Here is a 15,348-nt window from a genome sequence, read left to right on the forward strand (position 1 = left end):
ACTTTGGCAGAGGACTACTTTATACAGATTTGATGCAAAGACTAAATGCTAGTATACCCGACCCTCAAATCTACAGTATTTGTACTGTCGGTCTGTCAGTGGGTCATTGTAAATCTTGTAAGCCTGCATATGTAGAAAAATTGAACCTATCACTGGACAGCCACAAAATGTGAAGTCTCTCCGCCCGACTGGGCCATAGTGCTAATGCAAAGGCATGTAGTTGAGGGTAGTAAGTTTACAAAACTTTTGATTTTCAAAATTTAAATTCCCCAAAGAATTTATAAATACTTACACTTACAGTAAGTACCACTGGCATAACAAATAATGCAGATCATGGGACAGGATTTTTTTAGAATGAAAAAAATAAATGCTCTCCCAATTGCAAAAGAAGAACTAATACTGCATTAGGGAGTATTTGTACTGTTGCAACACTTGTTGCAGGTGGTTCACCTCAATAACTCAAAGTTTTATCTAAAAATTGGACCTCTTTAGTTAACCTTTTGTTCTCTCTGGTCTCTAAGTTGTAATATTTTAGTTTGCTGCTCTCTTACCTTGACTTTAGTGATATCTCTATGGTTGTGTTTCCAATCTGTACCACACCTCCTGGAAAACATTTTGCCTTAAAGACTGCATTGATAATTGATTGATAATTTTTGGATTTTTTTAGGGAAGGTTGCAGTTGTTCACGCTGAAAGAAATATTATAATATTTTGGGAAATATGCTATTTTGCTGTCTTGCAGGGAGTTGCTTCGTTCATGTTCGTACACTAAATATGAAGCTACTACCCACTGTCACTTAGCTTAGGTTAACATAACGACGAGACCGAACAAACTGCTGTTGCCAGTGTTTAAAATGTAATCACTTTAGTGAAATAGATCGTGTAAACAACAGATATTAGTAGCGGAGTATTTCAATGACCTAATTCAGTATAATGCAACACTGAAACTATCATAAACTACCCCCCATCAAAGTCTGGTAGAATCTCACCTGTGAAAACATAATGCTTAGGCTTTGAAACTGATCAGAATGAACCTCTCTGTTGTTTTTCTCTTTATGTAGGCTACTTTATCACGTCATCAACCGTCGAGCTGAGCCAAATCCATCAGGGCTGACACAGCCTGAGCACATGGCTGCAGTGCTGCACGGGGTGACATGTGTTGAGCTCTGAGTCATGTCAAAGCCGAACCTGCTTGCGAGAGCCTGTGTTTTCAGCTGCTGACTGCTGGTTGCACCTGTGAGAGCAAAAGAAACCCTTTCAAAGCCTCCTACAAACTGAATCATAGGAGCTTGTGTTAGCACAGTAGGGGTGACAGGGGTGAAAAATAGTAGCATGAATTCACATGAGACACCTTAAAATTTTTAACCAGCTTTTGATTGTGGTATTTTTTTTTATCTGAGAGATGAAATGATTGTGTGGGGGTTAGGACTAACAACAGAGTGAACTTGGTGAACTATAATTTCTCCAGCATTACTTTATTACCATAACATTGCACTACTCTGTTGCTTTGCACAAGAGTATCATAAATCTGGTTGGGATTGTATTTCACACTGGATATACAAACAACTGGGGAAACATGCTAAGCAGGGACATAGAAAACGTGTTTCAAATATTTCATCATAGCTTACACAGTATCTTGAAATGTTCACTATTTAGAAATGAAGCAACTTGCTGGAAGCTAGTAAAATTACATATTAGAGGTATGTTTGCAGCACTGTTACGTTTCCAAAATGTTTTTACTACACACCACTTGCTGATAGACGTGTCAGTTCTTGCAACCACCAGTGCGGATGAAGTTAACCTGATGATGCTTAGCTCAGTCAGATTGTGACAAAATATTTATGTCTCTCAAGTCACCAACAGGCAGCATAGGTTGAAATCACTGAAACCCTCTTTTGCACATGACATTTCTGCTGTTGGCCTGCTGCACAAGTGAGCACAGGAGCCCCCTCAATCCGGACAGGAGCAGCTTAAGCATGAATGAACTTCCTGTTGATTGTCATCAACATGTATGACACATATATCAGAAGAAAACAACAGCTTTCTGCTCATTTTGCCATTAATGATGAGCCATACAGGATCACGAGGCTCTGCACACCTTTTTATGGTCTTCTTCCTTTGACATTCTGCAAGCCAAACAACATAGTGTGTTTTTTCATCCAAAGCCAAAAGTCTGCAGCATTTGTGTACTGTCTCCAACAGGCACACTGAAAAAGTTCTTCTTGGGGTATTGAACACATCCTACTTACAGCATTTACTATTTGTTCTTTTTTAATTCACTCTCCGTCAGTTCTCAGTCATTCTTGGTAGTGTACGTGGACATCTCACAACTATATTGCTTGGTAACCCGTCTTTGGAAAACCTTAGTCAGAGTTTATGATTCACAGTGCTTGATATAGTGTACACAAGTGAGAAATCACAAAACTGTAGAAGTTAGACAGTTGTCAGACTCAAACATCTTTCCAAAAGAGGCCTGCTTCTCCAGCTTAAAGTCAGATGCAAACAGCAGTTGGGGGGGGGGGACAGAATCTCGTAAAGTAAACCCAAAAATAATTTTCCATTGGCTGCACCACATCTCTAGAGCATTTTATAAGCAGGAAAGAAGTCTACTTTTTCCAGTTTGAATTTCATGAAACAATAAGAAGTGATGCTGCTGTGTTTTTACAAGTTCACCTTGTCCCAGGTGGCAAAGGCCCCAGGTCCATGTCAGTGTGAGAAGCATGTAGCATGTACTACACGGAACATGAACTCAACTCCTGCTGAAATGTAACAATGAGCCCTGATAAAAACATTGAAAAGGAGTAGCCTCTAGTTGTTCAAGAACAGATTCTGCTAAATCCATCACTGCCTGCTGAAAACCAACAAAAATGCAAGCTAAAGCATTTGTCCAAAGGTCAGCCAAATGTCAATTTATTAACTTTTGTCTCTGCTAAACATAAACCAACACCAAAACATCTGAGTTGTGCAATGTAAGTCATATTACAAAAGAGGTTTTCCTTCCACATGATCTGTTCTGACTGTGATGGATCACATCTGTGTTATTTTGACTTGCACAGTCAGGTGTTTACTATGATAAGAGAACCATGCAACACAAACTCCCTCAGTTTCCAAGCAACACAATTACAATAAAACAGAATTACAGAAATATTTCCAACTGGGAAACCTGAAAACTTTGGCCAGGTTTGGTTCTTACATGTCGGCATTTTATTGACAAGCAGCGTTCAGTGGGAGAGTTGCTCACAGAGTAGGAATAAATCACACAGATGAAGAGAGGTCACAGAGATCCATTTGTTCTCTGAATACACTTGTAAAAATAAGTTATCTCCTTGACATGAGGTCATGATACTTCTGTTGCATTTATCAGGAAAGGGAGATTTTAACATTTTGCCAACACAGAGACTGGAAAATGTTACTTGTCCAGTGTGCATATCATGATGGACTGCGAGGACAAACAGCATTAAGAGGAAATAGAATTAGCCATAGTTTTTTTATTTCTGTGTAACATTACAAAGATGATGATGGCAATGATGATGTTAACTTTATTTCAGTTTCACTGGATTAAATGCCAAAAACTGACTGCACTACTGTAGCTCTTAACATTGTGTAATATGTGTACTGTATAAGACTTGTCCTCTAACTTTATGGAAGGGTAAACTTGATAAACTTAACTTGCAAGAAATGAAGAAGAAAGAAGAAGAAATGTTGTTTGTCTGAGAAGAAGTTTGAGAGTTTATTAAAAAATATATTTTACCAGTACTTTCTGCTGGGCAATCTTCTTTACATAGGTTAAGTATGTATAAAACCATACAGTTTTTAAAAATGAGAAAGGCATCATACCTCCAGCTTATCAGCATGACTGATAGCTGACTGTAGTGGCTGTTAAAAGCAATGACTGCAGTGTGCAGAAAGCACTGCTGGATGTGCTCTGTGCTGGTGGTGAGAAAACTTCCTCGGTTTCACAGGAGTGACAGACATGCAGTGGTTTTAGCTGAGAGATTACAGCTTTGGTTGGGGCAGCTCCCTGTTTGGGGATCTAAACTTGCTTCAACCCAGCAACGGGTCATTCACTGACATATTTGTGTGGGTCAGTACTCTAAACTGGTGAAAGAGCTTTGATGCCTCACTGCCATGTGACTTGTTTCAAATAAGAAAGAGTGGAGTCCAAGCGCCAGCAAAGAGCAAGCCATGAACCCAACCTATCCACCCAGCTACAGCAACCAAAACATGTTTCTCACGTAAGGAATTTGTTACTCCTACCTCCCACTGCCATCAAAGGTTGTACTACTTCACATGTTCAGATGCTGAACCTCCACTTGCATGGACTTGTCTGAAAAAAGAGACTGAAGAGGTCAGTCTTATGTATTCCACATAACCATTGAAGATAGCATCATAAAGCACTGTGCTCTTAGAGCTCATGCAGGGCAAATATTAGGATGGCGACATCACACATCCTTGCAGTGCTCCTGATATCGTTTGAGTTCAGTGATGGTGTGTTGTTGCTTAAAACTCATTTAGTTCTACACTGAAAGCGCTTGAAAGTCAGAGATTGTATCTCAAATATGCAACAACAATGTTGTGTGGTCAGCTCTTTCAAATGCCTTTCTGGTTCAGTGGATTGACTCAGTACTGGCAGGCTCTAATGAAGACAGTTGTGCTTGAACTTGTCTGTTGGTGGACATGTTAAGGAATAACAACCTAAAAAAAAAAATCTGATTTTCATTTCAGGTGTTTTGCTGTGATACAATTAGGACAAACTGGTCTGACCTAATTTTTGTTGTTTTTGCCTTCAGGTGTGGACACCACAGTAGTGCATTTCTTAACCAGTAGACATTTGTAACAAAGAAGACCACTTGAAGTGAACAAATAGTGCAACACTGCCACGATTCTTGCTCGTTGTTGTCATTTTGTAGATGCTTGTTTCTGATCAAATTTTACTAAAGTAAGTAACCAAGACTTTGTTTTTATAACATCTGTCAATGAAGTCATGCTTTTTGTCAGCAGAAGTGCAGATAAAATACTGACTTGATTTTCATGAAACTTGGTGAGGGTACATTTTGGAATGGATCCAAATCAAGACATATGCATACACACAATTACTTTTCCCTTTCCCACCTGCAAGGAAACCTCACTTCCTTTTCTCTAGCCACTGGGTTAGTTCTATGCCACCTGCATTGCAAAGCAATTCACTAGCAGCAATTGGTTGATTGCTATGACTGTAAACATAATCAATGAATGAAATATTTCAGGCAATGCTAAAGACTCAGTGGGACATGCACTACATTCAAAGTGTCTAAAGGTGCCCAATTCATGCTAGTTAAACCCCCTCTAAGTCCTATGGGAAGTTAAGGATAAATGTCTTTGCTTTTAAGTGTTTCACAATTGTGTAGTTTTATCCATGAATGACAAGAGGTTGGTAACGATGTGGAATGTGGCTCCAGCCCGCAATGAAAAACACATTTCTTCCAGCCTGCTTATATGCAGATAGACAAACACCAAATAAAAACCACAACCAAAGTAAACCGAGAAAGCAGGCTTTCCTTCGTGGGAACAGGAGAAATCATGGCCTGTGTGGTCGTAATAATGAAGCAGAAACTGCCATTTCAACAGCTGCCTTTTGCTGCGGTTCTTCAATAATGTTGCTTTATACATTTTATGAATTTATTTGATTCTGTAGGGAACGGAGCCAAAAGAGACTGTGCAGTTTAATTTGATGTGCTAGACCAAGTTACTGTGTGCATGCATGTATATAATGTGTGTGTGTAAGTGAGTGCATGTGTATTTCTAACATGATTCATTTGTGGTGAATAAAACCAGCTGTTTCTATTGAACAGTGGCCAAGAGCCTCACACACCAGGGGGAATAGACGGTGTACAAGACCTCAGAGTGCAGAGTTACCTAACATCGCATGACCATCCACTGACCACTGTGCTGAGCTTTCCGCTGAGGTGACTATTGGTCAGATCTGTCCTCACAGCAGTGGACTAACCCTTTATTTTTTCTTTAATCATCAGAGACTGCCCACAGAAACTCATGTAATGCAACTGGCAACCAAGTCACCCCAAATAAAACCCTGCACAACATTTATATGGCATTCACAGACAACTAATATCTTTATTCAAATGGGGATTTATGTTGTGTGTGAGAGATACTCAGTGTGAAATTATGATGACCTTATCCTATTTTATGCCATTTCATTTATCTCATGTGACTTTACCATACACAACTGAATGCACATATAGTTTTGTAAGGAGTCATCTGTTATATTCAACTAAATTTATTGCTGTATTTTTTTTTCTTATCAAATTTTGAGCAGTAAATGTTGAGCAATTCTTCACAATTTGGCTCTGATTTCATTCAATTACTCATGTAGTGTAGGCTCTCATTTGTATTAATGCTATTTAATATTAGCCATATGTCAAGAAGCAGCGTGAAGGTACAGTATCTTCTTAACTAGAAAGTACAGACACTTGGATTCTGCAGTAATGTGAAAGAACTGTGAAAGAAATGAAGAACATTCTTTCAAGATTAATGAAAAGAAACTAAAACGAACAGTTAACAGGCTCACATGAGTTCATTTATGTCCTTGATTGTAGATGTTAATGGACATATTGCAGGTCATCATAACAATGTGAAAACACAAACTTTGTATATGGTGAGCTGAGTTAATCACATACCTTAAACTTGTAGTTCAAGTAATTACGCCATGATTGCAAGTATGACAGAAAAAACACAAATAACGAGCAGTGAATTATTATGTTGACCCCTACATGGGGACCATATTTTTTATTCCTTTCTTTCTTCTATTCTTAAGTCCTCCTCCCTCCACCTTTAGCCTATTTTCCAAACCATAGTTGACAGACAAATATGTTGAGATAAGATTTATCTTGTTTTTTCGAAACTTGAATTTTTGCAAGTATTTGCATTATGAAACAGCCTAAAGGGAAACTACAGCATTAACAGCTCCTACAGCATTACATGTCCTGAATACACTTGTCAGTGGTATCTTCATTGAGAACTGCAAAATGAAAATGTACTCTTGGATATACTGTATAAAAGGTTATTTTAGTATGTCATTTGCATGAAACATTAAAGATTGCGAGACATTAACATCCAGTAAATCCTGTGCCGTTTGATTGGCTGTGGGCGAGTCTGGGATTGCCACATCTTTCATTTTTTCCTAGTCCTGACGCTATCTTGGATCTTGTGGTTCCAATAGCATTTTGCCAACAACCGGACCCTACACTGAGTTTTGTTCCATCTGACTCATTTGTTATTGCTGTATGATAACAGCCTGCTCTTCTAACTTTTTCAAACCTCAGGGATCCATTTTTCCAAGCTTCCTCAAACATGAGATGCAGGTGGGACTTCAGATATGAATTTCACTCTGTCACTGCTGGCCACCTGTTCATTGTTGTTCAGGCAAAATACAACAAAAACAATGGAATATGTATCATAATTTATACAAGGGTAGCACTCACATTTATATATTTGTATCATATGATGAGTTTTCTCTCATGGATTGCTTTATTAAATGCACTGACCAAATCAATAGTGGGATGAGCCAAAAATTGTCCTCAATAAAAGTAGATAATGATAATAATAATAATAAGAAGAAGAATAATGATGAATAATTTTGGTGCCCAAGAGGAAAGACTAAAAATTGGTGCTCACCTTAATCTCAGTCACTGAATTATCATGGATTCAGATCTAAATTTAAACAGTAGTCAGAACGCATTTAAGATACTGATTGAGAGAAAGTGATTTCTAGAACAGCTCTATGAAAGCTCTCAGACAGATGCAGCTCATTCAGCTCCAGTCCTGACAGAGACCACATCACACCACTGGTCAAACCTCTGCCGTGAAGTCTAGTCTGCTAGATTACTGCTGCTTTGCAAATCAGGAGGTGGTTTGGGTCCAAAACACATCTCCTGCTGCAGCGTGGACCCAGTGTGATTGGCACTGGTCTGGTTCTTCCCAGAATGAAATCCACACGTGATGAAACCCTTCTTAGCTTCTCTGCTGCATGTATTTGAAACTTATCCAGGACTCACGTCAATATTTATATTTTTTACATCATAACTAAAAATACAATACCTTTTATGAAACTTTGGACCAATTTAGTGTTTGCTCATATGTAATTCTTAGGCTGAATGCACCGTAGTTTCGAGGTAAAATTGTATAGCGACTGATGTACTCTTTTTGGCATTCTGTGCATTGTTTGTCCAGACCAGTGTATTTTTTTTTCTGATGACTGATCGATTGTTATTACACATTAGACATTTTAATCTTATTGATCTAATTGTTTACATGTGGCAGCGTTCAGTAGCGCCCCCAATGCTTGAATTTTATTCCAGCTCACTGTGAAACTCGTAAATGAAATGTGGTAGCTTCGAAAATAACGGCAATATTAGCTGGACGTAATAAGAATGTTATTATTATTACTATTATTATTATCATTATTATTAATATTGTTCTTCTTCTTCTTCCCATTATTATTATTATTGTTATTATTATTAAGCTGTATGTCACCACCAATGGCCTGTGCGGTTGTGTACCAAATCACTTTAATTCTCTTCTTTAAAGGCAGGAATGTAAATCCAGAGGGATTAGTGACAACACACTGGGCTGTAAACCCTTCAGTAGCTCTCCAAGGGGTCTCTGCCTCAGTGCGTAAAGTTGGGACGAGGCTCCGGACGCGCAGCGCAGCACTGAACTATCCCACAGGCTCCATGTGCGTCACCTCTGCGGGATACTTGACAAGGATTTCTGATATTTTAATACTACCAACCGCGAGGGTAACTGACAGATGAAATCATTGGCGTTTTGCTGATGTGAAGGCTTCTTCCCTTGAACAGATCATCTGTCCCGGAGTGCAGAGGGGACATGGGTCAACTTTATGGTGCGACTCTCTTACCATTTGGCGCTATCTGTGTTGTTTTCCTGTGGGAATCTGGTGCCAGCTCTATCAGGACGACGCTTGCAGTGGACACCTCGAGGTGAGTCTCATGGATTTGATTAGAGGATCCTAAAAATATCTTGATGTCTTGTGAATGAACGGAAGTCTGTTGCTGATGGCATGTCAGCCTAATCCAAAATAAATTTAATCAGCGATGTAGCGGTTTACAAATGTCGGGGGTTTTCACCATGACGCAGGAAAGCCAGAAAAACAAAACATTATTTTCTTTTAACGTGAACCACAACGTCTGAATAAGCTTTTTTATGATATACAGTGGTTTTAAAAATGAATATGTCACTAAAACTCTGTAAGTTTACAACTTGGCAACATCAACTCAACGCACGTACTTGTTTGTTTCGGAATTTAATTTAAACGCAAAACAAGTACTCGACTAAGATTGGCGCACGCTGCCAAGAGTCATAATGGAGTTTAGTCTACGTTTCATTGTTTTCTGCTCTTTACTGTGCGAGCAGGCTGTCAAAGAGCAGACCCCTGGATGAACCGCTGTAGCGCGTCTAATCTAATATGATCTTCAAGGAAATGCAAAAGGCAAAGGGAAACTCCAAATGGTTGAAATCGGTCGCGGTGCTGAGAGCCAAATGTTACTTGTGCTCAGACAGAACATGACAGATGCTATTAAGGTGACCAGAGACAGTCGGTGAGGAGGTGAGGAGAGGATGTGAGTCGAGAACATGTGGAGAAGAAGAAGAAAAACTGCTGAACAGCCACAGTGTTATTGTTTTTTATTACTGGAAATTATAAGGAATCACATACCGTCACATTTATGCTGTAACCGTCCAGTGTAAACTCATTCTGTTAAAATGGGATACAAACATCTACCACTGATTAATGGACCTCCTGTTGTGAGTTTACGTAAACACATAATGTGGCAGCTGTGTTAATAGCTTATCTTGTCGTGATTTTGGTTTACATCTTTGTACATTTAGTGTAATTTTAATATATTGGTCCAATATATTGGTCAATTGTACCTTATAGCAGAAATACCAAAGATATGTTTGAGGTTATTTTAGAGCGTTCACAGCAGAGTACATTTTTTGACCACAAAATGTCCTAGTCAGTATATTTTGGTTATCGTTCTTCTTTTCATTATCATGTTTATGTTACGTGATTTAGGGCTTCAACTAATGATTGTTTTCATTTCATTTTCTCAGAACGGAGTGCCCAGATAATAAGATATTGACTGTGGAGTATCCCTGTGTCAGAGCTGGAGGGAAGAACAGCACTTGTTTCAGGTAAGAGTCCTTTGGTTCACAGCTGATGTTTCCACTGGGTCCCCTTGGGTCCGTTAAGCTTGAGCTTATTGAGCTCTCACTAAGTGACACAACAGCCAATTACAGTACATTATACATTTAGATTTTGGTGTTCAGCCAACTGCCTTTCCCAGCACAGTGTTTTGCTCATGGACACTTTGACAGGAAAAGTGGCTGCTGATTCCTGTAGGGAGGACTGAAACTTTATGGTGCTGTGGACCAGTTTCTGTAACCACCAAACCACCCTGTCATGTCATTTCCAGAACTCCACAGAGTTCATCCCCCTTTTTGGAAACTATATAAACCACTTGGGAGGGGAAAAAATAATTTCCTGAAGATCATCATTCAGCGAGTGAATGATAATCTTCACTGAAGCAGCAGTCTGTAAAAGTGCTGAAATTTGTCAACTAACCCTTAAAGAGGTCAAGATGGGACACTTTAACTTACCTTGTACTGCTGTTTTCTTCTGCTCAGTGTCTGGCACTCTGACAGTAAAACAAAATTTGAACTTCAACTTTGTCTCTCTGAGCTTGAATCCAGAGCTAAAAAATTTAAGGAAGGCATTCCCCTCAGGGAGTTAGGCCTGCATCATAACCTAAAATGTAGAAGCAGTTTGACAGGAGAGGATGGGATTAGTTATTTTTATTGCACTGTATCCATTTAGAGGAAGTGAGGGACTACAGACATCTTACAGCAAATTACCAGCAGCAAATTTGGTTGAACTATTGAATCATCAGTGAAAAGAGATAGGTTTTTAAAATTGAAACAAGGAGAAATTCCGCAAAGACAATATAATAGGGGAATATGGGGCAGTTTTTGAAAGGTATGAAAGATTTCTTGATGAAATTGGATGCTTTCTGGCTTATCTGTCTCTTAAGACTCCAGGGGTCTAATTTATGAAAATATCCTTTGATATCATATCGTATAAACATCTTGAAACAAAGGAGGAAGGAAATAAATGAATTCAGTGTAGACCTTATGGCAGGTTGTAAGACTTTTAGCTCATGATATATCATACACAAAAGGAGAAAATTAATGTAAATCACTCATTTTGACATTTAGATAATTTTCTTCTGTAGCTTGTATTTGGCTGTTGGAGTAAGAAGATCCTTTAATAAATGAGGCCCTAGGTCTGCTGTGAGGCCAGACCATCTGATCTGTTTACTGTCAAGGTTAGACTGTTGCACCCTCTATGTCGTGTTTGATTTCTGGATCTGCATGAGATATGTGGTGCTGGAGGAGGTGGAAACAATGAGGTTGTATTTTCTTTGCCATATTTCTCAAGGCAGTTCAACACAGACCTGGATTAATTTGATTTTGTAAATAACTTCAGGGACAAGTAGATTGATCCATTGTGTTTGAAAAGAAGGAAAGTTAAAGTCGTAGTTTATCTGAATGGACGTTCACTTCTTGCCGCAGGTCTGAGGCCAGTTTCACAAAGAAGGTTTACTGAAGCCGTCTGTAAGCCCCACACTACCTTTAGTTTCTGTTGCCATGCCTCTCAAGCTTACCACTGCATGGCATACAAGCAATTTGCAGTGATAGTGGGGTAGGTTTACTACTACAAATTCTTAGTAACTTTTTGAACAACGTGTCCTCGATTTCAGGGCTGAGGTAGACAGATGTGAGCTCAATTCTTGTGGATGAACATCAGTTTTGCGGGCTGAAAGGATGGCTACTGATGGCATATTTTAACTGCTGTTGTTAGCTTCTATGTTAGCCTCATGAGTTTGTTGAAAACACTGTCTACAGTCAACCATTTGATGTTTACAGCTACCTCATTTTTAAACAAGAGTCGTGTCAAAGATGATTAAAGGATCAGTATGTAGAATTTAGTGGCATCTAGTGATAGAGGTTACACAATGAGACAAACTAAATATTCCCCCCATCCCCCTTTAAAAGTCTATAAGTGAAAACACATCAGTAGCCTTCAAAACACTAAAGACCCTCTCTAGAGTCCAGTGTCACATCCCATGAAAAATGATTTGTTTCACAATATGAACATGATCTATAACATTTGGAAATTCTAGAAGAGCCTCACAATTAAAATATTTTAGCCCCATCAAGTTAGCTGAGAGTTAAACCAGAAGTTTGCTAGTTCAGGTGGTGGAAACAGTGTGCATGCTGTATGGGCACTGTGGTCCAGAGAGCATGCACAGTAGGCGTTCATGTGAATTTCTTTACAGACAGAAGTGATGTTTTTGACCTCACGTGCCACTGAGCAGTTTTCACAGGAGTGAACAGGGCCCTGTCTTCAACTCTGTATTCAGATTTTCCTTTAATACATCCATAATACCAAGGGCCTACTCTAAGGTAACAAAAACACAGTTCTTATTTTCAGGTGGTTATGCACTAAGGAAAACATAATTAGGAATGTTGCATTCCATTTCTGCTAATAGATCACTGGTCCTTTAAATATGCGCTTGAAGGCTACATACATGATGTTATAGCAAAAAAATATGAGGTTAAAGATGCAAGACGCAGTTGATCAGTCAATCAATGTAGAAGACGTGGTACCAAAGACAGCATTAGAAGTAGTTAGTTCTACTATATAAACAGGATGAGGAATACGCACCAGACTGAACAGCAGTCTATCATTACATCCTAATGTAAACCCATTTAATTGATTCAATTCAAGGCAGTTTCACTAAGAACAAGGAAAGTCCTGATGTTACACATTCACACCTGGAAGCTCAGAACAGACACAGTCACTGTACTTATTCTGTACTGTACTCATTGTCACAAATGTTTTCAACAGATACATATTTTTGTTCAAGGTAACTGAATAAAATGTAAATAAAGGTAAGGTAACTAGAATTTAAAGCAACTAGCTGTAACTTTCAGGGAAACATAAGAAAAAAACAGATATGTCAGGGAGAAGGAAGTCAGTGAACTAGCCAGTTGGCCACTGCATTATTTACTGTTGTTTGTATTGCTTGCTTGAGATGGAGCAGAATTATTTATATTCATCCGCAATGGTGGCTGGTTAACACTGAAGACAACCTCCTTCCATAGGCAGTAGGGTAGCTAGTTTGGCATGCTAACAATTGCAGCTTATTTTAGAGCAGATAAACATGTTGTTAAAGGAATTTCTTACTCTTTAGCTCTCATGCTTTTCAGTTATGGAGAGGTGATTCAAAAAAGGCACTAACCACGAATACTGTTTTTACCACATGTGGAGAAATCCAGAGCTTGACAGGCCCGCCGCGCCAAGCTATGATTGAACAATTTAAGGTTTTAAACTGCATTTGACCCAGACCTGGTCTGTCTAACAGTCTTACTGTATCCACCACTCTGTTGTCTCCAGACAGGCTGGACACTTTCCAAAAATTTCTGGTTTTCTTCTCTTATTTCTTTGTCTGGCACTACTCTCTCATATTCACCTGATCTGGGAAAAAGTAATATTTTTGATTGAAGATGACATGCTAACCATTTGGAAAAATTCACACCTTTCCAAAGAAAGTTGGCTGAGTTGCTATCAAAACAGTGAAGCAAATTATTGCACTTATTGTGTGGTACTTAAGCACTCAACATGAGGTGTGAGATTTTATGAAAAAGATTTGTTGATGTTTAAGGAAAGGCTTGCAGTGATATTCAAAAAATATTGAATTTTTCTTTTTTTTTTTTTTGATGATTCATGGTCCAAATACAAACTATCTTTATTAAATTTGTCCAACCTTTTGCTAGCCCAATTTGACTCTTTTCACTTCTTGTATTTGGTTGCTTGCTATCTTCTTCTGCACTCAGTGTGCGCTGCTGTGGATATGTGTGTTTTCTAAATACGTAAAATATAAATGTAAAATCTCTGTCTCAGAGGGATTTGTGGTGTTGTGCAGGAGTAAAACCCCGCTGCTCTCACCATCTAAACAGAGACCTTACCAGCCACAGGTCTCCTCCTCCTCGACTGTGGTTTTCACAGCGATGAGGGTGAGTCAGATCGATTTCTACATTTCTATTGTTCTGGATGTTTCGTGTTCTTATTCTTTCGTTGCTGGAGGTCAGGTTTCAGGCACGCCAAGCCAAATACACATGGTTCGTACCCAGATTCTGAGCGATGTGAGTGTGTATGAGCTTAGATGTTTATGTATGGGTTGTGTGAATTGTCTCTGTACTGTCTGTTCTGGCTGTTGCTGCAGGTTTATGATGATGAGGATTAATTTTCTGCTGCTTTCGGAACTCGCTCTCTCTAAACACTCTCAGCTGTGTGAGGATGGATGGGCTCATGGGCTCATGGGCTGAACAATAAACCATCCTTTCACTTGATTGGCATGTTGTTCTGATTTAAATAAACTGCAGGGTTCATTACTGCAATACATAACACCCTTAATATGACACTACAGTATGTGAGCTCAAGCTCTTTTACAGGTTAAGTAAGGGATGATGATAAATTTCATGGAGTGATTAGTTTTTATTGTTTCCATACTTTATGCTACTTTTGTATGCTACAATGATCCATCTCTCCCTGTGGGATCATTACAGTTTTGTATTCCATCTTATGCTATCTTAAGTTCATGAGCACTGATCAACTTCTGTTATAGTATCATCTCACACAGGGCACAGACCGCAGCTTTGAGCACGAAAATCAGACGTATCTGGTTCCAGCTTCTCAGCCTTGAGGATTTGTTGCGTTCCTTTGTCTTGTGTATGATCATTAAAAGATCATTTAAAAAGATCATTTTTATGCCAAAGCTTTTGGGAAACTGTTATGGGCACATTTCTCAGTTTTCTGACATTTTCAAACAATTCGCAGATGCCATGCCCATGCATCCCAAACTGTTTGGGCAGCATAGTACATTATGTGTGCAAATACAAAAAGAAACAAGGCTGAAGATTGTTTCAGCACACATATGGTAATAACCTCAGTTCTTGTTTCCTCTCATTAAAAGCCATCTTCCAATCCAGGATCCAGGATCCGACCAAGTAAAAACAGTTTTTGGATTAGGATTATGTGTGTATATTACTACTATATTTCTTCCTTTTCTCCTGTTTTACCATATCTTTCTTGTTTTCCTACACAACCACGTACCTACAGTACAGCAAAGTGCAGAGCATGTGTTCAGATGAAACAGTCCAACTCAGGCTGTATTTGAGAAATCAAAAACAGGGTCGGAACAAAAGGAAT

The 15,348-nt window shown here is 38.9% G+C and overlaps 1 protein-coding gene across 4 annotated transcripts in view; it reads left to right on the forward strand.

Annotated features, from left to right (window-relative positions):
- Positions 1–8,604: 8,604 nt before the first annotated feature.
- The window catches only part of LOC124069787 (collagen and calcium-binding EGF domain-containing protein 1-like), a 30,636-nt gene continuing 23,892 nt past the window's right edge, over positions 8,605–15,348 (forward strand). Inside the window, exons 1-4 of one of the 4 annotated variants that reach the window (XM_046409503.1) lie at positions 8,862–8,995; positions 9,429–9,621; positions 10,128–10,208; positions 14,041–14,153. Coding sequence is in view for 2 of the 4 variants with exons in the window: in XM_046409266.1 (XP_046265222.1) it covers positions 8,883–8,995; positions 10,128–10,208 (194 nt within the window). In the remaining 2 variants the exon portion in view is untranslated. Of the gene's footprint in view, positions 8,731–8,854; positions 8,996–9,428; positions 9,622–10,127; positions 10,209–14,040; positions 14,154–14,203; positions 14,283–15,348 lie in introns of those variants that run through there. The other 3 variants (XM_046409266.1, XM_046409420.1, XM_046409344.1) reach the window with 3 other exon arrangements.

This window comes from Scatophagus argus, chromosome 1 (genome assembly GCF_020382885.2).
Source record: "Scatophagus argus isolate fScaArg1 chromosome 1, fScaArg1.pri, whole genome shotgun sequence".
In the NCBI taxonomy this organism is placed as follows: domain Eukaryota; kingdom Metazoa; phylum Chordata; class Actinopteri; family Scatophagidae; genus Scatophagus; species Scatophagus argus.